Source organism: Marmota marmota, unplaced genomic scaffold, assembly GCF_001458135.2.
Source record: "Marmota marmota marmota unplaced genomic scaffold, marMar, whole genome shotgun sequence".
NCBI lineage: Eukaryota > Metazoa > Chordata > Mammalia > Rodentia > Sciuridae > Marmota > Marmota marmota.
The window spans coordinates 21,352,850-21,377,631 of NW_026000142.1; the positions used below are offsets into that span (position 1 = coordinate 21,352,850).

Consider the following 24,782-nt stretch of genomic DNA (forward strand, 5'->3'; position numbering starts at 1 on the left):
TTTTTTTTTTTTTTTTTTTTTTTTTATTTTTATGTGGTGCTGAGGATTGAGCCTAGTGCCTCACACATGTGAGGCAACTGTTCTACCACTGAGCTACAACCCCAGCCTGAAGGCACAGACTTTTATGGGCAGTACTTGCACTGCAGATGATCATAAGCAGGTTCCAAATGGTGGTCACATAGCCTTCTGTTTAATTTCTTGAGGAAGTGTGCACTTTTTAACGTCTCAAGAAAATATGCAGATGTACGCCTTATGTTGGAGAATGGCCTGGGCTTAGAGAGCCCCATCCCAGTGGGGAAGGAATGAGCAGTTCTCTTTCTAATTACCAGCTGCGTTAGATGACTAGGGACTTCAGCTTTTATTCCTTTATTATAGTCTCTCTAGGATTTTAAGTGTAAGAAGAATCTTGAGATGGTATGTTAATGCAGCAATAAAAGACTCTGAAATGTTTATGGTCGATTTGTGATTTGTACTTTATTTTGACATCTAAAATTGACTATCAGCATTTCAAATAGGAAGTTTCCAAACACGCTTGGAAAGAAATTGGAAAAATTAATGCTTTTCATGGGTAACTTAGAAGTTGACTTACTAACTCAGGTTCTATTATTGATCCTGCTTATAAACCAAAGTAAATATTAGACGTTCTTTATAGATGATTCACTATGAATAATATTGAGTATTATGCTCAGTATTTAGTGCCTCTATTGCTGTACAAGTATTTTGAGAAAAAAATGCACATGACTTTATAGAAACAAACCTGAGGAACGGTAAATGCAATCATTTTTCATTTCTTTTGATAATTAAGATCTCTGTGGGTTTTTTTTTTTTTTTTTTTTTTTTGGTACTGGAGATTGAACCCAGGGAAGTTTAACCATTGAGCCACATCCCCACATTTTTATATAATTTTTAAAGACAGGATCTTGCTGAGTTGTTTAGGGTCTCGCTAAGTTACTGAGGCTGGCTTTGAACTCCTCTTGTCTCAGCCTCCTCTCCCTGAGATTACAGGTGTGCACCACTGTACCTGGCACATCTGGTATGTTTTCATTTAGCTGTATCTGGTATAACGGTCCCCTGTTTCCTTTTTAATCATTTGATTATGATTTGATGTTTTATACAGTGCATTTTGCCCAGGATGCAATGATGACAATGCTGTGAGGAGGAGAAAGAAGACATGGCAGCAGCTAGTAGGCCATAGCTGGTCTCTCCCTGTTACTGTGGAGAGGCATGATGGATTTTGAGCCTATCAGACTGTTCTGGTGAAATAGTGGCCTAAGCTTATTTGCACATTTTCTGCTGAGCACCTTCCTCCATATCACATTGTATTCTTAGCCCATCAACTTCCATTTCTCTGAACTGCATGTCCAGAGGTAGAAGGAAGCAATATTACCACTCATTGCTATCAGTTTCAGTATTTAGATATGTTTTTGTGACCATGGTTTTTTGATATAGGCTTGGGAAGTAAATCTACTGAGAGATCTTCTTTATTAATCAAGAATGAATATAAGAATCATGGGGAATATAATCTGAGAAAAGAGAATAGCATTTGCTCAATCACCAAGTATCCTTTGGGAGATATGAGAAGGGACTGAGGAAAGTAGGAAGACAATTGAATATTGAACAGTTAATTAGGAGATTCTCCAAATTGGCCAGGGATATAGATTTGAGTGGTTTCTGTTGAGAATAAAGTAGGCTTGACAGCTCACAGGAAATAACCGATTGAGTGGTTAGAAATGAGTTAGGCAAGACAATTTTTGGAGGAGGTAACAAGGGAAATTCGACATCTCATAATAAGAGAACCGATGAGGGAAGAGGCTATAGAGAATGTTGCCAGAAATAATATGAACTTTCTAGGGGAGAATGAAGTGATGCTAAAGAAAGTTGGAGTTGTATTAGGCAGAGAGAGAAGGTTGGGCAAGGTAACCTGGAAATGAAGGATCCAAATGAGGAGCAGTTGCCAAAGACATTCTTGGCCTCCCCTTCATGCTGTGGGAGCAGAGGGCCTTGGAGAACAGTTGGGCTATCTGTTATCATTTGGCAGAGAAATAAGAAAAGCAGCTGTGAATGTAGCCCATGTTCTTAGGGACTTGGCTCATGGTTAGTTTGCACAAAGTCCTCTAAGCTGTGAACTGCCTAAGAACAAGGTCCATATCTTAATTGATTTTGTCCTCTTGCTCCAGAATCTAACACTGTAATTGAGACACAGAGGACCATTCACTTATTTTTTTTTTAATATTTATTTTTTAGTTGTAGTTGGACATAATACCTTCATTTTATTCATTTATTTTTATGTGGTGCTGAGGATCGAACCCAGGGCTTCGCACATGCTAGGTGAGCGCTCTACCTCTGAGCCATAACCCCAGCCCACCATTCACTTATTAAAAAAGAAAATACTTGGTTTCTAGTCCTGTTCTGGGCCTGCCATGGTGAATGAGAGAGATATAGTCCTTTACCCTTATAGAGCTTCCAGCCAAGAGAAGCCTGATGCAAAACAGGCTTATACCATGATTTCATATTGTGATGGATTCTGTGGGGGAGAAGTGTAGAGTACCAGAGAATATATACAGCAGGGCAAGTTCACCTGGTCTGTGGATTTGGAAAGACTCTTTACCAAAACAAAGTTTAAACTGAATTTTCTGGAGAACATAGGTTTCTGAGCCGGGTAGTTGGATAGTAGAGGCAGGGAATTAATGGAGCATACTTCTCAAACTTTATGTGCATGCAAGTCACCTGGGGAACTTTTTAAAATGCAGGTTCTAAGTTACTTGGTCTGGATGGAGTGTGAAGTCTGCATTTCTAACAAACTATCAGGTGATTGCTGGTCTGTAATTTACTTCAGAGGCTTTCTGTTATGCCTTTCAAATTTTGTTTCTGTTGAAAGATGATGGGGTTCAACTGATGTCTGTGGCCATGGTGACTGCAATGATGTAAATGAACTGTTCCATGCTTTGAAATTGTACTTGCTTAGCAGTAGAGGTGCTTCCTGATCCCTCCACATGAAAATATTTCTATACTGCCCTTGTACTTTGATCTGGACAGCCTATGGTGTGGAAAATGCCAAAGGCTCCAAGATGGGCAGAGAGGAAATCTTAGGAGAAAAGAAAAGAAAAACCCAGTTATTGTGTAATCGAGAGAATTTCTCTTGGTATTTCTCAAAACATCTTTTTCTTTTGTTTCTAAATTAGAGCAGAGGACTCTGGCATTGTTCTTGATAATCTGATTCCTTCCTGATTGTAAAGAAAGTGACTGTCAGGGGTTAAAAGATTGCAGCCAAGATTGCAGATCTTCACTTAAACCCAGACATTGAATGTTGTTCTTATCTCTTACAAAAACTTCTCAATAATTGTAATTCTAAACTTGCTCACTTTCTCAAAAACTGGAGACATTAAGGGTGTTCTTTTTTTTTTTTTTTTTTTTGTACTGGGGATTGAACTCAGGGGTTCTTTACTACTGTGCTATATTCCCAATCCCTTTTTACTTTAAGATAGGAGTTACTTAGGGACTTGCTAAGTTGCTGAGGTTAGCCTAGAATTTGCAATCCTCTTGCCTCAACCTCCTGAGCTGCTGGGATTACAGTCATGCACTGGCTAAGGGTTTCTGATATTTAAATATAAAACCCAATTATTTCCCCCCCCCTCCACTTTCTTTTCTTTTATGGTACTGGGGGTTGAACCTAGGGTGCTTTACCACCAAGCTACATCCTAGCCTTTTTTAGTTTTCATGATGACCTCCAACATGTGATCCTCCTGCCTCAACCTCACAGGTAGCTGGGATTATAGGCATATAGCACCATACCTGGCTATAAAACCTAATTCTACCACATTTCTATAATTTATATGTGATTAAAAAAATACCCACCAGATAACTGGCATAGGAAGGAATTGGCATCTCCCTTAAAACCTAAAAGTATTTTTGGAGGTGTTAGTCTTGAATAGTGCATTGGAGAAGGTTTGAATTCTGTGAAAGTTTCTGACATTTCATTTGGAAGAAAATGAAGTAATGAAAGGATTACAGTGAAATATGTGGGTCATGCAACAGAGCTGTGGTATGCATTCTATGTCTTAGAAGTTGTGTATGTGTGGAGAAGGAGGGAAAGGGTAGGGAAATGGACAGTTACAGAATCACCAATGAGATCTAGTTCTAGTGATGTGTTTTATCATTGAGGCTCTAAAATAGCCTATAGTATGTTTAACACCTAAAAAGTTGTTTTTAAAAAAACATTTTTTAGATTTTGAAATGTTTTCAAATATTAATAACAGTTGGGAGAATGGTACGGATAAGTCCTTTGCCCCAGTTGGTTTATCATCCTCTCTGTGTTTGTTACATACAGTCATTATTCACAATATTTAATGTTCTATTAAGTTGCAAACACTGAATTGAATATTGAACCATTGCTGCCAGGGGCAATACAGGATTAGGATCCTTTGGACGTCTGGTGACATTTTCACCAATCAATTAATACATAACCTTGTTCTCTGAGTGCTTCTATTTAAAGCCATCTTATTTAATGTATAATGTTGACATCTTAACATTGAACTTTCAGTCAATAGCACTATAATTTGTGCCTAAATGAAGCTTTTACGTATCTAACGCATACATTTTTTTCTTGTAAGGTGTATCATAACAGCTTTTTTTGCACTTAGTAATATTAGACAGCATGTCAGGATTACACTTGAGGGCCATTTTCTTTCTTTTCTTTTTTATTTTTTTGAGGGCCATTTTAAACAATGAAAATAACAAAAAGCTCCAAGATGCAAAAAAACATGTAACTAAATAGACCATGAAAGGAACACTTGCTTATTGTGTTAGAGCTGAAACAAGAAAGGAGAGCATTGCTTTGTTGTCTGCTGGGACAGGACACTTGACAACTCATATATTTGCTACTCTGCATGTGCATGCCTTTGAATGACAGTAAATGTGCTGAGACTGTTGATATGGAAGTTACAAATAAATTATATTGAGTAGGCAAATTTGCAAATATAATCTCTTTACTGTAATTTTTCCAGACTTATTTGAGAGTAATATTCAGATATGATAACCCATTACCTTTTAATATTTCTAAGTTTTTGTTGTTGTTGTTGTTCTGGGGGTTGAACCAGAAACACATTACCACTGAACTACATCCCTAGCCCTTTTTATTTTGAGACAGAGTCTTACTAAATTGCTGAGAGTCTCACTAAGTTGCTGAGGCTGGCCTTCAACTTGTGATCCTCCTGCCTCAGCCTCCCAGCTTGTTGGAATTATAGATGTGTGCCACAGTTCCTGCCTCTAAGTGTTGTCTTAAAAACAAGGATACAGGGCTGGGATTTAGCTCAGTGGTACAGCACTTACCTAGCACATGTGAGTCACTGGGTTCGATACTCAGTACCACATAAAAATAAGTAAATAAAATAAAGGTATTATGTCCATCTACAACTAAAAAAATATTAAAACAACAACAACAACAACAAGGAAACAATTCCACATGACCACAGTGTAACTATAAAGATCACAAATTAATATGGATAGAATACTGTCCTCCAACCTACAGACTTCTTAACAGTGCCCTGTGTAGGATCACTTGGATTGGACCCTGGTGATCCACCTGCTACTTGTCATGTCTCTTGTTTCCTTCAGTTAGCAGTGGTTCCCCATTTTTACATTGTTGATATTTTCTAAGACCAGTTCATAGAATGTCCCTAAGCATTGGTTTGCCTTGCTTTCTTGTGATTAAAGTTATGCATTTTGCCAGGAATATCATAAATAATGCTGTGTTCTCTTTAGTGAATTGTATCTCTGAGGCACATTGCATTGATAGTCCCATTACTACTGATACAGATAATGTAATTACTTGTTTAAGATGGTATCTGGCAGGTTTCTTCAATGTAGTATTTTATATAATTAGTAATAAATATTTTTACATTAATTATTTGATAATTATCGCATACTTAGTACTTAATTAACATGTAATTAACATGTAATTAGTACTTTGTGAAAACGTGTGTGTGTGTGTGTGTGTGTGTGTGTGTGTGTGTGTGTGTATAAATGTTTTTTTTGCGGGAGTATTGAGGAGTGAATCCAGGGTGCTTTACCACTGAACTACATCCCTAATCCCCACTTTACCTATTTTTTGAGACAGGGACTCACTGAATTGGTGACACTGGCCTCAAACTTAAGGTTCTCCTGCCTCTGCCTCTCCAGTTGCTGAGATTATAGGCATGTTCCTCTGTGCTTGACTATAAGAAGATATTTTGAGATTATGCAAATGTTTGATCTTTATCAAATACTTATCCAATTTTAGCACCGTTGATGATTCTTGCCAGAGTTGTTAATGTGAATGCTACCAAATAATGATTTTCTAATTGTATTGTTGATTCTACATCCATTAGTTGTTGTTTTACTATAATGTAGAATTTTCTCTCACACATTTATTCATTCAATAGATTATAATCCATTATTATTATTTTTATTTTCAAGTTGTCCCAATTTTGGCCAGTGAGAGTTCTTTTAAGCTGGCTTCTTTATCATTTTGATATGTCCTCATCATTCTTTTTTTATTTTTTTATAATACTTTATTAAGATATAATTTATATTCATGTGGTTCATTCATGTAAATAGTATAATTCTGTTTTTTAATATATTTAGAATTGTGCAACCATCATCCTAATTAGTCACATCTTCGTTGCTTCCAAAAGCTGTCACTCCTCATTTTTCCAGACACCTCTAGCCTTTGCAACCACTGGTTTGCATTCTACCAGTGAAGATTTGCCTGTTTTTAATTGAAGATTGTCTTTGTGCAAAAGACTAAAGAATGACCAGTTAGATTTTTACTTGTTCTAAGTCTTCTTTCCATCCTCTTTGATCTTTAAATTTAACCGTACTTTATTTCTATAGAAGTGCTTATTCTATCATGTAACAGAAAAAAAGGCATAGGTACATTATTATAATCATTTTAAAGGTTTACATATTCTAATAATATGTTATCTTAATATCAATGTAGGATTAATTATTTTTAAAATGTATTTATTTTAATTGGGTATATATGACAGCAGAATGCATTTTGATTCATTGTACACAATTGCAGCACAGCTTTACATCTCTGTGGTTGTATCCGATATAGCATCACACCATATGTGTAGTCATATATGCGCCTAGGGTAATGATGTCTATAGGGTAATGATGTCTATCTCATTCCACCATCTTTTCCCCTCATTTTTTTTTTTTTTGTCCTCATTATTCTTTAAGCACATTTTTTACTTTTGACACAGCATAATATGCTTTTTCTGACTCAAACCTGGAATTTGCTATTTCTTTAAGGAGCTTTTGTTCTTTTCAGCAGAATTTTTAGTACAAGATCTGTCCATCAGTGTTTTTCCCCCTCAGTACTGGGGATTGAACCAGGGTTGCTTTACCATTGAGCTATATTTGCAGCCCTTTCTGTTTTTTATTTTGAGACAATATTTTGCTAAAGTTGCCCAGATGACCTTGAACTGGCCATCTTCCTGCCTGAGTTGCAGGGATTACAGGTATGCACCATTGCATCTGGCTGAGCATCAGGTTTTTAAGCCCTCTTAGTGGATGGAGCTAGGAAATACATGGGTGTATAGACACACATCCACATGTCTGTATTTTTTAAAATATTTTTTAGTTATAAGTAGATGCAATATTTTTATTTTATTTTATTTTTTAATGTGGTGCTGAGGATCGAATCCAGTGCCTCATGCATGGTAGGTGAGCACTCTACCTCAGAGCCACAACCCCAGCCTGCACATGTCTGTATTTTAATGTTTACCTTCATTTCCAACCCAACAGGATTTTATTTCCTAGCCTTTCTATATTTGTTACTCCCCTTTCTAACCAGGGAGAAACCTGGCTTTTATCTTCCTCAGTGTCTAATTTGCTTAGTTTCCCTGTAGGTGGCCAATTTCCTGCTCACACTAGTTGAATCCTCAGCTTTTATTGACCTGCTGGCAGGTGCTGGTTGACTTGTCAGCACCTCAGTGCCCTACTAGACAGTGCTGATCAAGAGGAGGAAGGGCTTAGGGCTATTTAAAAAGTTTTTTTTTCCTCCTTTTTTTGCATTGCTAGAGATCAAACCCAGGGCCTTATGCATACTAAGCTTATGGTCTCCCACAGTGGGGTTTTTTACCCCCAGCTAGAGCTTTTTTTTGACCAGTTGGTAGTGAAAGGTGAACAAAGGCTGCCTAGCTGGGCACAGTGGTGCAGTGCTTGGGAGACTGAGTTAGGAGGATTGCAGGTTTGAGGACAGCCTTGGCAACTTAGTGAAACCCTCTCTCAAACTAAAAAAGAAATAAAAGTAGATAGATAGATAAATAAATCTGGGTGCAGTGGTACACCTGTAATATTACCATGGGTTTTAGTTTGATGCTGTAGTCTTTCTTTACACTTTGTTTATATAACGTTTAAATTGCTTTTTTTTTCTTTAATCATGGATAAAGGATGAAGATCCTGGATCACTGTGGTAATTTTCCTGACCAATTGGTAGAGGGGTCAAAGATTTCTGGCAGTGATATTTTGTATCTTCTGGAGTCAGTGTACTGGCTTTTCTTTTGGTAAGGTAACACATGACTTGCCCATTTTGAAAAATTTTCTCCTGACAACTGGAGTATATTTCTCTGAAGAAGCACTTCACATATGCATGCTACGTATGATTAGTTGTTACTGAGTTTTTCTCTCCTATTTCTAAGTAAATATGCCTTGATCTCCTGGGTCCTTGGCAACAGCAGAGCTCAGCACGAGGTTGCAAAAACCTGGCTCTGCAGAGGACCATTGTCCTAGAGGCAGTGCTGATACTGGTTTCTAGGAGATGGGGTCAGTTCCTACATGGAGAGGCTCTCTTTGTGCAGGGACTGAGCTAGAGGTCTTGTGGTGGTCTTTTATGTAACTCATCAGTATTGGCTTATGGTTCTCATCATATATTTGGGTTTATAAGTCTTTGGGGTTTATTAGAATGTGCAATAAGGAAACCTGTATTCTATCTTGGAGCCATATTCTTCCTGTGCCGTGGTTTCCCCATCTGTAAAATGAGAATAAAGATTTCTGCCCTGCTTCCTCAGAACATTTTGAGGATGGAGAGGCATGGAGAGTTGGAAAGGAAACGAGTGACCAGCATCCCCTTACCATTTATTGAATTACCTACTGGACTTCAGATAGTAGTATATCAGTCCATTTTCTATTGCTGATAACATAATACCACAGATTGGGAAAATTAAAAAGAAGTTTATTTTGGCTATGGTTCTGGACCAAGGTTGGGGGGCCATGTCTTTTTCTGGCCTTCTTGCCTGGCAAGATCCAGAGATGATGGCACAGAGCATCAAGCAACCATAACTAGGGAGGGCTGTGTGCTTTTGTGTGCATGCATTTGTGCTTTTGTCTTTCCCTCTATAAAGTCACCAGTATTCAGTCATGGGTTTCTACCTGATGATCTTATCTGCTTCCCCTCCCCGTCCCCTCTCTCGTTCCCCCCCCACCACCAGGGCCCTCCTGTAAGCACCCTAGTTGGGCTATGTTTCTGTGTTCTGTAGATTTTACCTTTTGGGTGGGGGGGCTCTGAACTCAGGGCCTCATGCATGCTAAGTGTGTGTTCTACCACCGAACTATATCACCAGCCCCTTATCTGCTTTATACCTCACAGTGAGGATTAAATTTCCCCATTAGTTTTCAGAGGAGACAATCCATATTCAAACTCTAGTGGTCAGACAGCCCATTTAATAATATAAACAGCCCAGAGAAGACAGTAGTTACATTCTCATTTATAGAAGAGGGACTATCACACATTCAGGGTAGTGTTCCCTTGAGTTTGTAAGACTGTCTAAGTCTTACAGAACTCATCATTGTTGTTCCACTTGGCCACACTGTCTGAGCTGTGTTTGCTAAGACATTTTGTCAAGTGTGAAGTTCAGTACAGTACAAACCTAAGAGACGATACGTAATACTATAACTTTTGAGGAAAGATATTCTGATAGGCATTTAGGTCTGCTTTCCTAGAGAGTGGATATCTTAACTGATAAATCATGGGACTAGATTACAGGATGCCTAAGTAATTCTGACTGGATTTAGTGTGGGAGAATTTCCATGATTTTGATGCTTACTTTTTCACCCCCAGAGGAAATGGCCATCTTCTGAGGTACATATTCTTTTAGTCTTTGCTTCACATCACACTTTGAGCTATTTCCCCCCATTTTATCCTTTCTTCCTTCCATCTGTGCTGGGGATTGAACCCAGGGCCTTGGGCATGCTGGGCAAGAGCTCTGCCCCTGAGCTATATCCAAGCCCTTGAGCTATTTCTTATAGTAACTGTCAGCTTGTATTTATTGTGTCTTTGGACCTGGTTTTAAGCCAAGTACTTTATCCTCTTGTTTAGATTTCATAATGATTTTGTTGTTGTTGTTATACTGGGGATTGAATTCAGGGTTGCTCTCCACTAAGCTGCATGCCCAGATCCTCCTTCCTTTAAAAATTTTAATTTTGGGACAGGGACTTGCTAAGTTGTGATCCTTCTGCCTTAGCCGCTTGAGTTGCTGGGGTCACAGTGGGCACCACTAAGCCTGGCAGGTTTTATAACAATTCTTATGGATATTCTTATATATTTACTTCAAAATAATGAAACTGAGCCAATTAAGTAACTTTCTGAGGTCACTGCTGATTGGTTTGACTCTGAAACTAACTTATTGCTATATAATGCTGTTCCTCCTCTGATTATAAAAATGAGCAGTTTGAATAACTTGCAGTTGTCCAGAACTTATTTTTTTCTGGGCATTTGCTATTTAGATTACTGAAAAACTAAAAACTAGTTTTACTCCCTTGTCGTAATGCTTCATATCAGGGGATGGCAAAATTATTCTGTAAAGGGCCAGGTAGTAAACATTTTAGGCTTTATAAGCAGTGTGGTCTCTGTCCACCACTGCTCAACTCTTGCTGTCTAGTGTGAAAGTAGCTGTAGATGATATGCAAATGAATGAACTTGGCATGTTCCAATAAAACTTTATTTATGGACACGCAAATTTGAATTTCATGTTCTTTGCACATTATGTAATATTCTTTTGATTCCCCCCCTCAGCCATTTAAAAATTAGCTTTTTGACTATACAGAAACAGGTGACAGGCTAACTTTGGCAAATAGGCCATAGTTTACCAGTCCAACCTTTTACCATTGTGAAGTTTTTTCCCTTGTGTTCTGTGTGCTCTTTTGTAATATTGTACTCTAAGTCTTTGCCTGCCTTGCGTGTGGTAGTATTTAGTAAATGTTAGTTTGATTTGGATCAACCAGCTCATGGAAGCTTTACTTGCTTCGTGATTTTTGTCTCTGACACCTGCTCTGCTGGCACATGTAAGTGGAGATTTTTAACTGGTAGGAAGATTTAACTGGTAGGTAACGTCAGTTACTGTTTTAACAGAGAAATTAGCTTCCAAATGCATGTTTCTACATGTGGCATAGTTGGAACATCACGATAGGAGACTTCAGTTCTAAGCCTTGCTCTACCATCAGATACCTGCCTTGTTATTTTAGGCAAAAGTCACTTCATCTGTCTTGCTTTCAGATATAAAATGAAAGGGCCCAGATTAACTGCTCTGTTTATCGGACCTGTCTTAGTAGATCATGCTCCTGAGATTTAAACTCCCTTATTTTACAAACTGAAGCCCATTTATGACACAGCTGGTTTGGAGGCAGTTGTATCCCGAGCCAGTGGAACAGCAGTTCCATGAGATGTCCTGGGCTTCCAGTTCGTTGGCTTTGAATGTGGGGCCCGCTAATTTAGGTTTGCCTCTTGCTCTTGCCAGAAAAAGAAAGAAAGAAAGGAAAAAATAAAAAAGAAGCTGGCTATGTTGGCAAATGTTCTGGGAAAGACTTCCCAGACCAAATAGCTTATGTTCTTTGGGGATTGCCTGCTTTGTCTAAGTGACATTTTAATTTTCAAGAAATGATTCTTCCTCTGGAGACAATAACTCTGGCTGTAAGGATGCCTTTTCCTGATATACTTTCTAAAAAATTTCCAATTTAGTTTCTTGATTGTTACTTTTGTGTTTATTTAGATTTTTTTTGAGATATTTTTGCTTTGTTAAAGTTTATCTATTAGGCCAAACCTTGCCTCCCCTTTCTACAGCAGATCCTTTCCCATCCCCTGATGGGATTTTAGGTGTAGAAAATACATTGTCAGAGGAGAGTCCTTGGCCTCCTACTCTCCCATTTGACCTAGACCCCTGTACATGCAGTCTTTTTTTTGGAGTGGGGGAGGGCACTGGGGATTGAACTCAGGGGCACTCGGCCACTGAGCCACATCTCCAGCCCTATTTTGTATTTAAAAAAATTTTTTTTTTGTAGTTTAGATGGATAGAATGCCTTTATTTTATTTGTTGATTTTTATGTGGTGCTGAGGATTGAACCCAGTGCCTCATGCATGCTAGGCAAGTGCTCTGCTGCTGAGCCCCAGCCCCAGCCCTGTATTTTTTTTTTTAAATATTTATTTTTTTAGTTTTAGGTGGACACAGTATCTCTATTTTACATTTATGTGGTGCTGAGGATCGAACCCAGTGCCCCATGCATCGTAGGCGAGCTTTCTACTACTTAGCCACAATCCTAGCCCCGCTATTTTGTATTTTATTGAGAGACAGGGTCTCACTGAGTTGCTTAGTGTCTCACCATCGTTGAGGCTGACTTTGAACTCGAAATCCTCCTGCCTCAGCCTCCCCAGCTGCTGGAATTACAGGTGTGTGCCACCGTGCCTGGCTGTCCGTGCAGTCTTTGAGTGTTGTAATTAAAGATTTCCCCATGGCTCTGTGGACATTCTAGCACAGAGACACCTCTGGTTCTCCTTTCTGTGTGACATAGAATACTTGTCATATTGTTTCTGAGAAAAAGCCCATATTGTTTCTGGCCATTTTCATCCTTTTAAGAGCTTAGTAGATTTACCAAAGTTCTCTCCTTGTGACTTCTTGCTTTGTTATTCCTAGAGGTTCTCTATAGCCTTTTCTATGATGAGTCACCATGCCTGACTTGGTTCTGTCAGTGCCTTAAATTTTTCTTTTTCATTAGCATTGTTTAAATCTAATCTACCTATAAGAATATGTAGATCAAACTGGGCCTTTTTTTGGGGGTGGGTGGGTACCAAGTGTGCTTAACCACTGAACTACATCCCAGCCCCTTTTGTTTTTTTGTTTTGAGACAGGTTCTTGCTCAGTTGCTTAGAGTCAGTAAATTGCTGAGACTGGTCTCACACTTGTGATTCTCCTGTCTCAAGTTCCCAAATTGCTGAGATTATTATAGGCATGTACCACCATGCCTGGTTTCATTAAAATTTTTTGAAATATAATTCACATAATAAACTTGACCCCCTTGAAGTATATATTTCAGTGGTTTTTATTACATTCATACAGTGATCACCACTGCCTAATTCCAAAATATAATTTTTTTTTTTTTTTTTTGTACCAGGGATTGAACGCAGGAGTACTTAACCACTGAGCCACATCCCTGGTCCTTTTATTTTAAACTTTGATTTAGGTTCTTGCTAAGTTGCTTAGGGCCTTGCTAAATTGCTGAGGTTATCTTTTAACTTGTGATCCTCCTGCCTCAGCCTCCCTAACACTCGGATTACAAGCGTGCCACCGTGCCCAGCTCTAGGAATATAATTCATCACTCCAGAAGATACCCTGTTACCATCACTTATCACTTTTTGCTCTTTCTCTCTCCATAGTCCCTGAGAACCACTAATCTATTTTTAGTCTATATTGATTTGCTTATTCTGGACATTGTGTATAAATGAAATCATTCAACATGTGTTTGCCTTGTTTGACAGCATAAGTTTTTCAAGGTTCATCCATATTGTGAAATCATGCAGAACTTAATTTCTTTTTACTGCTGAGTAATATTTTTGTTATGGATATTTTATATTTTGTTTATTCATTCATCAGCTGATGAAATTTGGGTTGTTTTCCCCCCTTTGGGGCTATTATGAATAATGTGGCAATGAACATTTGTCAACCAGTTTTTGTGTGAACATGTGTTTTCATTTCTCTTGGGTTTATACCTATGAGTAGAATTTCTGAGTCATAAGGTAACTTTAACTTTTGAGGAACAATAAGATTTTTCCAAAGCAGGAGCACCACCAGCAACCTACAATGGTTACGATTCCTCCATATTCTTGGCGACACTTCTTATTCTCTGACTTTGTTTTTTGGAGATGGGATCTCCCTATGTGGACCAGGCTCATCTTGCACTCCTGGACTGAAGTGATCCTTCTGCCTTAGTTTCCCAAGTAGCTGTGACTACAGGCATGTGCCACTGAGTCTGGCTCTCTATCTTATTGATTATAGCCATCTCAGGAGCTGTGAAGTGTTTTTGATTTGCATTTCCCTGATGATTTATGATGTTGAGCATCTCTTCATGTGCTTATTGGTTATTTGTATAAATGTGTATTCAAATGTTTATTCAAATGTTCTGTCCCATTTTTAGTTGGGTTATTTTTTTTTATTGTTCTGATTTTTCAGTCTGGATATTAGATAGTTATCAAACATGCTTTGCGAGTATTATTTTTTTAGTTTCTTAATAAATGTTCATTAAAGCACAATGCTTTTGATTTTAATGAAGTCCAGTTTGTCCTTTTTAAAATCATTTTGGTTGCTTGTATTTTTTGTGTCAGATTTAAGAAATTAGCACCTAATGCATGGTCATACGATTTACATTTTTTTAAATTCTAAAACTTTTATGGTTTAACTCTGAACCTTCTTTAGTAACCTTTTGCATGTAGCATAAGGTAGAGATCAAACTTTACTCTTTGGCTTATGGATATCTGGTTATCTTGACACCTTTTCGTTGAAAGGACCGCTCTTCCCATTGAATTTTCTTAGCCCTTTGTTAAATCAGTTGACAATAAATGTATGGATTTGTTTGGGGCCTTTTATTGAGCTCTCATTCTTTATCTTGGTTCTTCATATTGGCAGGTGTTGCTGTTGCCATTTTCCCGTTTTATCTGAACAGGTAGAATGCAGGGGTAATAAGATGATCCTCAGGTGAAGAAGATATTTCTCTTGGACTGGAAAAAAATGCTGACTGCATTAACGTACTTAAGAATTTCTGTACGGTCGCTTTCTTTGCTGTAGATTTTTGCAGAAGATTTCTGTCTACTCTTGCCAGTGGCTGGGAATTAAAGAGTTAAGCACACCAGATCATTTATCAGAATCTAGTGAAGATTTAATGTGGTGTTCTTGTTGCTGGGCAACATTTTAGTGGCTGCCCAGATAGTGTTTCACTGTAGGTAATCTCCCAGTAAACCTGTAAGTGGGTTTGAACAGTTTGAGCCCCCATTTTCTTTCTCAGCTGCCTTGTTTCAGCCTTTGTAGCCACCTGACTCCTGCCCTGAAGCCAGGTGCTTTGAATCACACACATCTCTCTGCAGCCTTTATTGGCAGAGCTGAGAATTATCTAATCCATAACCTCAATCAAACTGGACTCATTGTGACAGCTGGTTTCACAAACCTCCTGCTGCATCAGGTAGTCCTAAGATTGGTTTTCTAGAATATGTCATTTTATTAATATAATTGGATAAAGCAGTAACCATATGACTTGTTTTCTATGCCCTATAAATTAGCAATTAAGGATAATTACTGCATGCATGAAAGTTTGCAACATGAATCAGTCAGTGCAGCTTCAGCGATCAATTACCCATGACAGTCTCCTTTCAATTGTAACATGATTCCTCTGAAATTAAAATTCTCATGAATGACATTTTACTTACTATGCTGTTTGTGTCCCCACTAGAATATCAGCTCCCCCAAAGCAGAAATGTTTTTGTTTCAGTGAAATATGATGCTTAACTAGAACAATGACCCACACATAGTTAGACATTAAATAAAATAAATATTTAAAAGAAAAAAATAAAATAAATAACTATAATTAACTAAATGAATAAACCAATCAGTGAATAAACTTATGAAAATAATCAACTTAGGCCAAACATAGTGGAGCATACTTGTAATCCCCTCAGGAGGCTGAGGTGGGAGGATCGTGAGTTCAAAGCCAGCCTCAGCAACTTATTGAGACCCTGTCTCTAAATAAAATATAAAAAGGGCTGGGATATGGCTCAGTGGTTAAGTATTTGTAATTTACTCCCAAATCAACTTAGATGGCAGGTCTCTCAGAGGGGAAAAAAATGCGTTGATGCCACATGAAATTTAAGTTATCTGATATGTAGATCTTGATCTTTTCCATATTTTACTTAGACGTTTAAAGTATTTTCCCCCTAAAGTTATTTTTCTTTGGTTTTATTTGGTTGAAAATCTTATGTAAAGGGAAGCCGTTAAAATGTTTTTTTACTGAAGAACTTGAATAGATGGTTGACAAGCAAGGCAGGTGGAGGAGGTTAACAGCGCTTGGAAAATGAAATGGGGAGAGCTAAGTGTGTTTTGAACAATTTTCGTTTCTGTAAATGGTAGGAGGGAAACCATTTTTCCTAACAATCTTTTCCTACCATTCCTCTAAGGTCACTGGCAAATGATGGGAAGACAGTTCAGAGGCAGATGTACACATCCGTCCTTACCTGGGAGGAATAGAAGTAGCAGTCTCTGCCATTATGAATCTGTTCTTGTTGCTTAGAAGGTTGAATCGGTGGCTGCTGTTCAAATTAGCATACTCAATAGAATACAATACACAGAGCAGCCTAAAAAGTAAAAAACCAAGTCTGTCTAATATTAATTCAAGCATATTTGGCGCAATAATGCAAAGTTCCGACAGCATTCGGGAAGAGAGTATTGTTGTAAAATTATTGTGAGCTAGTTATTTGCCAAAGACCTTCATGGGGCTGAGATATTACATAGTAGACCCGTTGCCCCTGGGGACCTAGATTACTAGGCAGAGGCATTAGAGGCAATACCTTTCTAATGTTTAGGGATGAAAGGGGATTCTTCTCCTGAGTTACTCTGTTCTTGAGCTTTTCAGTGGTCATTGTCAGACTTTGGTTTCCTGAGCTGGGTCAGTACTTATTTAGCAGTATGCCACAGTGCGTTTTCTTGTAAGTGGATATTAGCTTTTCCAACTGTGCTTCATCGAGTAACATGTTGGGTCTCCTGGGAATGCTTTATTTTTGTGAAAACTTGAACTAAAATTGTGGAGCAGGTAATGGAGACAGATCATCTGGTTTGTGTGGTATGAGTAGCGTGGCTCTCCTAGGCCTCCTTTGGTATACGTGCATGAAATATTTAAAGTGCGTGTATACTACGGTGTGCTCTATGTATTTTACTTATGCCATTTGTGATGAATAATTGACTGTAAATGAGTTCAGATTCAAGCTCTTTTCCTTTTTTTTCTTGATCTGTCTCAGGAACTCCAGGTATCCTCTGCTCTAGTCTACCTCTTCTTTCCTGGCTTGGATTTGAGAGCTGTCTTTCTAGAATCTCATTTCCCAGAGACGATGCCTAGGGCTGTTAGCAAGGTTGTTTGGTTGGCAATTTTAGAGTTTTGTTGCTGATAACACTTGATCAGAAATAATAATAAGAGCATGCTTTGTAACTGGATTAGTAAGACTGTGTGTGTGTGTACTGTGTTGTGTGAGTGTAACTAGAGAGGAGTGATTTAGGTCAAGGTCTGTCTGCTCAAATCATTGGAGATATTAAGACATTAATCAGAGCACCAGTTTTTAAAAATTGGAATATGCTTATTTGTTTGATAAAGTTCCCATAAAACAGGAGTAGAGTGGGTAAATGAGTTGTGGTATGTTCAGAAAATGAAATACTATATAGCCATGAAAATGAAAAAACTAGTGTTTCACATCAACATGGATGAGTTCCACTAAACACAAAAGAAGCAAAATAAACAAGTTATTGGTAGGTACGTGCAGTAAACTCACTTAGTAGAGAGTTCATAAATAGAAAATATAAAGCCATATTGCCAAGTATATGTATATATTGATGAACTGTACAGAACTGTACAAAGAAGCAAGGGAGGAATTATCATAAGGGTCAGAGTAATGGTGGGAGTCAGGCGAAGGGGACGTGAGTAGAGAAGAGCACAGAGGGAATCCAAGGTTCTGACGGTGTCCTAGTTCTTAATATGGGTAGTGACTACTGTGTTAGTCAGTTTTTATCATTGTGATCCAAATAGTTGACATAAGCAAATTAGGGGTGGAAAGGTTTCTTTTGGCTCATGATTTCTGGGGTTTCCATCCACACTCAGCTGGCTTCATTGCTTTGGGCAATGAAGATGAGGCAGTACATCATGGAGGAAGTGGTGGATCAGAGCTGCTCAGTTCGTGGTAGCTGAGAAGAAGAAGAGAGGGCAGAGGGGGAGAGGGGGTGGAGGAGGGAAAGCCTGGGGAGAAAACACCCTCCCAGGGTATACCCTATGACCTACTTTGTCCAGCTAGGTCCCACTTCCCATTAGTTCATTCAGCTGTCAGTTGGTTAATCCATCCAGTGTATTAATTCACCTATGCGATCAGAGCCCTCATTATCCAATCGTTGCCTGAAAACCCTATCTTTGAACTTGCTGCCCTGGGGACCACGCTTTCAGTACGAGACCTTGGGGGTCATTTCAGATCTAAACCACAACATTTATTCAGTTACTTGTTTTTCTTATTCTTTTTTTTATACATGTATGTTGAAATGCACTACTAAATTTATATTTTTCAATTTATAGCATTACTTAAGGTGGAAAGGTGAGGGAGAAATCTTAGCTAGAGTGGCTTCTGCTCTGTTAGCTTTTCCCACTGTGACCAGAATACCTGACAAGACCAACTTAGGGGTGGGGAAATTTGTTTTGGCTCAAGATTCTAGAGGATTAGACCATGGTTGTAAGATAGCATATCACTGTGGTAGAATATGGTGGAGGTGCACTGCTTCACTAGTGGCTACCAGAAAACACAAAGAGGGTAAAGGGCCACAGGAAGATGGACCCTTCCAGGACACCTCCAGTGACCCACCTCCTCCAGCTATATCCTACCTCTAGTTATCACCTGGTTAGTGCATTCAAACTAGGATGGACTGATTAGGTCAGAGCTCTCATATTCTAACCGTTTCACTAGGGCTTTTAGGTGACCTTCATATCCAATCCACAATACCTTCAGACTCCTCTTTTTTGATTCATCTTCCTTCACAAGGCTCATTCCTCTCTGGCCTCATCTGCATTTAGTGATCTAAATGTCTTTTTCTCAGTTGCAAGTGGGTTCTGTGCCTGGCACCCTTGGTCAGAGATCAAAGGAGCTGCTACATGTGGGAGCCTTAAAGTTCTTTTAGAGTCTACTGTTCTAATCATCCAGGAACTGGCTTTCCAGATTACATGACAGATTTCTCTCTCTCTTGACCTTGGGCACCCTCAGTTCCTCTTAGATGGTGTGTAGGGGCTTTTTTGGCTTCCCCTTTTCTTAAGTTCATGTTTGCCTCAATCCTAGAATGGAAAGTGTGAATAGAGATATTAGCTTCTTAATAATTGAAAAGAACGTAAGTGGTGGTGCTTGCTGGGATGAAATTACAAAGGTCATTCATTAATTTCCATATCTCACATACTTTTTCATCCCAGTCTATTTATTTTATGGCTTTTCTATTGGTTGTTTAATTCCTGTTGTATTTTTGGGACCATCATTTTGGAATCTGGCCCAGGGCTTTATGCAGTTTTTTCTCTTATAAAGTTAAAAGCAATTCTCTTTATTCACCAAATATTTGAGGGCCTCTGTGGTACTGTTAAGGTGTTAGGGATTAGTGCCTTAGTGAACAACCTACATTATGTTGATGTCACATCTAGAACACTAATTTTTCTCTTTTTGTCTCTCCTTAGGTCCTCTCAGGGTGTGCCATCATTGTTCGAGGGCAGCCTCGTGGTGGGCCTCCTCCTGAGAGGCAGATCAACCTCAGCAACATTCGCGCTGGCAATCTTGCCCGGCGGGCAGCTGCCACACAACCAGATGCAAAAGATACCCCTGATGAGGTAGGTGCCTCCTAAGGCTGTGGACATGGGTAACAGCTCAATCTCACCCTTGACTATTGTGATTCTTTTTTGTTTTGGTATCAGGAATTGAATTCAGGTATTGCTTAACCACTGAGCTATATCCCCAACCCTTTTTATCTTCTATTTTGAGTCAAGGCCTTGCTAACTAAATTGCTTAGGGCCTTTCTAAGTTGCTGAGGCTGGGTTTGAACTTCGATCCTCCAGCTTTAGCCTCCTGAGCTTCACTAGTGGCTACCAGAAAACACACCATTACACCTGGTAACTGTTATGATTTTGATGTGCTTTCTTTCCTGTGTATTTTGAGTATTTTGTTATTATGGGACTGATGGCTCTGGGTACATCCCTGTGGCTGCATCTTGTAGTTTCACATTCACTGCCTTAGCAGCAATCAAGGGTCTCGGGGCTTTTCTTGAACCTTTTGGTTGGTTGGTATTTTCCCTTGCTACTCTGGGAATAAATTGAGAACATCTTCTAGGTAGTCTCAGCCATTTGAAGTCATCATCAGTTATGACAGCTGTGAAAAGCTACTACTTTTCCCCCATAGACCATTGATGTTATTATGTCTTCTTTCAAAGATTTTTAATATTTATATAGCATTGTTTTCATAAATAGTATCCTATGATACATGCTGGGTCCCTATTACAGATTTTTAATCTGAAATCCATGTATCCCTAAAGGTATCTGCGAGTCCCATGGAGTTGTTTGTAAATTTTTGTGTGAACGTGGACTTTTTAATTTTTTTTTTAGATTTTATTTACTTATTTTACTTTTTGATGGACCTTTATTTCTTATTTATATGCAGTGCTGAGAATCGAACCCAGTGCCTCACATATTCGAGGCAAGCTCTCTACCACTGAGCCACAACCCAGCCCTGGACTTTTTTTTTCAGTATTTTTTTTGTTGTAGATAGACATAGTATCTTTATTTATTTTTATGTGATGCTGAGGATTGAACCCAGTGCCTCACACGTTAGAGGTAGGTGCTCTACCACTACAGCCCCAGCCCTGAAGATGGACTTTTTAAGGGATGAAATTATCTGTTTCTCAGCAACTCACCATTGTGTTAAGGTGACTTGAGAAACTGCTGAGCTTTTGTCCCCTATCTCTACCATGCCTCTAGCACTCCCCTTCCCCCACCTCTGATGCCTGGCTTCCAGGGCTGCTTTGTGGACTCCTTTTCTCTCTAGGCAGCTGCCTTGAGTCCCAGTTCTGCACAATTTAGTTTTCTTGGCTTCTGTACCTTGAAACATCGTTGTGTTTGGCTCTTCTTTAGTAGTGCTTTGGGTATAGAAAGAAAATTTCTAGAAAATAATTATTTGTCCTTTGCCCCAATTTGATGTTACACAAATTAGTACCTCAGCTCTCCTTTGCTCTCCAGGGTCGTGAAGAAGGACAAGCTAGAGCTCATAAGGATCTTTTATTTAGGGAAAAGATTTTAGTTTTTTTTCCAACTATAACTAAGGGCATTTTGTTTAAATTAAGAATATAGTGAAGGGATGGGAATATTGCCCAGTGATGGAACTCTTGTCTAGCAAGTGTGAGGCTGGGGATTCAATCCCCAGTACTACAAAAAAAAAAAAAAAAAGAAAAGAAAAAAGAAAAAAGATGTAAAGGAGTGTTACAGATAATAGAAGTGGAGAAAAATAACCATTTTGTCAAATGAACCAGTTAGAATCTTGGAATATTAACTAAATAGATTAAGATAAGGTCTTTTTCATTGGTCCTCCATCAGTAACCACAGGTGTTGGGAATATATAGTGTATACCTCAGGATTGTTCAACACGGATTAAACGAGAAAATGTGTCAGGCTTTGTGCATTATAGCATCATAAAGTACTTAGTAAGTGGTAGTGTGTGGCAATCACTGCTGCTGTGTTACACCGAGTACTAAACATTAAGTCTCTTTCAATAGTTTTCAGATTTTGGGTGCTAACCAAATGAGCAAACCAACATTTTAAATAGTTCTCTTCCTTTCAGTTGCATGTTATATAACAACTCAACTGCTTCTGAGAGGTGAAGAGTGTTGACCTTTCTTGGAGCTGATCAAGTTCATTTCTCCAGAAGAAAGAAGCAGTGTAGCCTCTAAGAAAGAGGGTTGTGTTTTAATTTCCCGTTTTGTGGGTGAGAATCTGGGGCAGAGAAGCTCAAGGCCAGTTGGGACTTGTTCTAAAGTATAACTGTATGCCATGTAACAGGACAATAGAATCTGACCAGAACTATCCTAGCTGAAAGAATACCCTCTGATCTTACCTGGCATTCCATTTAGTCCCATGTATTTATACAGTCTAGTGCTTTTGTCTCTTCCAGAGCACCTCAGTCTCATCAAGTTTCTTCCAGTTACTTTTCAAGGATCCCTAGCAGATGAAGTATTTGTAGATTCAGTGAGCCCACAGTCATTATTTCTCCCTCCTAACATCTAGTCTGTCCTTACTCTGCTGTGACCTGCGTGCCCTTGAAGCTGCCCTGAGTCAGTATCAGGAATGCCCCAACCAGATTTCCCTTGTTCTTGTTTCACCTCCTCTCCCCCAATATCCAGGCCTTTTATCAAGACCTAGAAATTCTGCCTCCTTAAAATCTTTTCTTATCCATCCTTGACATTTTATTGCTGTTGTTACTGCTCTTTGTTCAGCTTTGATAGTGTGCTTGGAATGTTGAAATGAAGTCCCTTTGCCTCATTCTTCCTTTTAATCCTTTCTCCATAGGTACCCAGATTCTTTTGAAACATAATTTCATTTATTGCCTTGCTCATTGTTATTCCCAGACACTTCAGTGGTTCCTCACTGACAAGCCTACGTGTCTTAGCCTGGTACACAGAGCATTTGTGATTTAACTTTCAGTCTCTTTGCCCAACCATGATGCAGCACTCAGGTCTCCTCCTAGGACACAGGAGTGTACCTCCTCTGTCCTTGGCTCATGCTACTCCCTCCATCAGGAGTCCTTTCCCCATCTTAGTGCTAGCAGAGCATCCTCAACATTTCTTTCCAGGTCTGTGCTTTTCTCTACTAGATCATAAGCTGTTCAAAAGAAGGGGCCTTTTCTCTCATCTCTGGGTTCTTGTGTCTAGTCAGCACCCGACACAAAGCAGGTATACAGTGAGTAAATGTTTAAGAGGATAATGAGGAAAAGAACCCAAACATTTCTCTTTGGGAGCAGGAGGGTTATTCATCATGGCACCACCCTTCCAGGCTTCCATTGTTTTGGAGCTGTTGGTTCTTTTCACATTCAAGAAATATCAAAGACATTATTGTTCTTTTTCTTGCCTTTGTATCACTGCCCCAAATATCATTCACTTGATTATTTTTTGCCTTCCTCCTGTTATCTTCTTTCACTGGTACTCAGCTTTCTCCTAAGTCCTGTGGCAATGAAAGCAACCCTACTGTATGTCCCAGCCGGCACTGCCCCTGTCCCAGGCTAATCCCCAGCGTTGCCTAGCTACTCCAGGCAGCCTAGATACTGCATTGATGGGCACTGTGAGATTTATATATTTATTTCTCACAGATTAATTGAGCTCCTGCAGTGTAAAGCTGTATGTTGGTTTCATGAGAAATACAGCAGTGAATGTGACAGTTATATTCACTTGAGTTTGAGGATTAGGATGGTGAGGGAGAGATGGGAGAGCAAGATATCCATGTGATACAATGGGGTCATTAGAAGAAAAGAAGGAACAAAAGTCTTAGAACAACCTGGGCATAGTGGTTCAGTCCTGTAGTCCCAGCTACTTGGGAGGCTGAGGCAGGAGAATTCCAAGTTAGAGGCCAGTTTTGGCAACTTAGACCCTGTCTCAAAATAAAAAATAAAGAAGCTGGAGATGTAGATTAGTGGTACAGTGCCCTGGGCTTATTTTCCAGTATGGGGCTGGGGATGGAAGTATAAAATGCTAGACCATGGTTTTAAGATTTTACTTTGTTCTGGGGTTTGATCTTGTCCCAGTAGTTTTAGGAGTATGACTGAAAAAGATTGGAATCAGAAAGTTGCATTTCACTTCAGGTGTCACAGGTTTGCTTGCGTTTGAGCATGGAGAATAAGCTGCCAGATTCAGAGTACCTGCATTGGGATTCTAAAGGGAGGAGGAGGAGGTAGTTGTGAATCTTCACTTAAAGGCTACTTGTTTCTTAGATGAAGCTCTGGGACATCATATGAATAGACCAGTCATTCTTCCTATTAGGCCATTCTGGCTTCTGATAATGCTTTTAGGGAGGTTCTCTGCCTTTTAGAGTTGTTGTAGGAGATTCTTTTGAGATAGAAAGCCTTCCTGACTGTCCTGTGTTTACATGTGGAGGCATTGGCCTTAATTCTATAAGGATTCTTTGTTTTGTTTTGTGGTATTGATTGATCATGTTACTGGGGATTAAAATAGAGTGTCATGTGTGCTAGGCAAGAGCTCTACCATAGAGCTTCATCCTCAGCCTGCATGGATTCTCTCTTATCCTGTTCTCTTGCCCTTGTGAGCACCCATTGTCAGTTTCTTTCCTGCATAGCTCTGAGCCTCTTCTCGTCTTAGCCGATATCTTTTCTGGTTACAGAATTTACCCATCTCTGCATAGAAAATGACTTGAGGGCTGCTTTAGGGAAGGAAGATTGTAGAAACTAGGCAGTTTGTTTCCTACAGTGTTAGGTGTGTGTCCATTTCAAAATCTCCAGTGTGGCTTTCTCTTATTGCCCAGTGACTGACCAACTCTAAAACATGAGGGCCTCAGTAAAAGGTTTTCTTTCAGCAAGCCTTGAAAGCTTTTAGAAAGCTTCTGCCTGGTGGGTAAAAACTGTAGGATCCCCCTAAGGGGTAGATATTCATTTTCTCATGAACTGACCCTAGTTACATGAGTTTTCACCAAAGTCTTAACTTCCTTTAGGAGCACAA

The 24,782-nt window shown here is 39.1% G+C and overlaps 1 protein-coding gene across 1 annotated transcript in view; it reads left to right on the top strand.

Moving 5' to 3' along the window:
- The window catches only part of Snd1 (staphylococcal nuclease and tudor domain containing 1), a 411,985-nt gene that overhangs the window by 13,933 nt on the left and 373,270 nt on the right, over positions 1-24,782 (top strand). Inside the window, exon 2 of the mRNA XM_015488306.2 lies at positions 19,756-19,905. Coding sequence (XP_015343792.2) covers positions 19,756-19,905 — 150 coding nt within the window. The remainder of the gene's footprint in view (positions 1-19,755; positions 19,906-24,782) is intronic.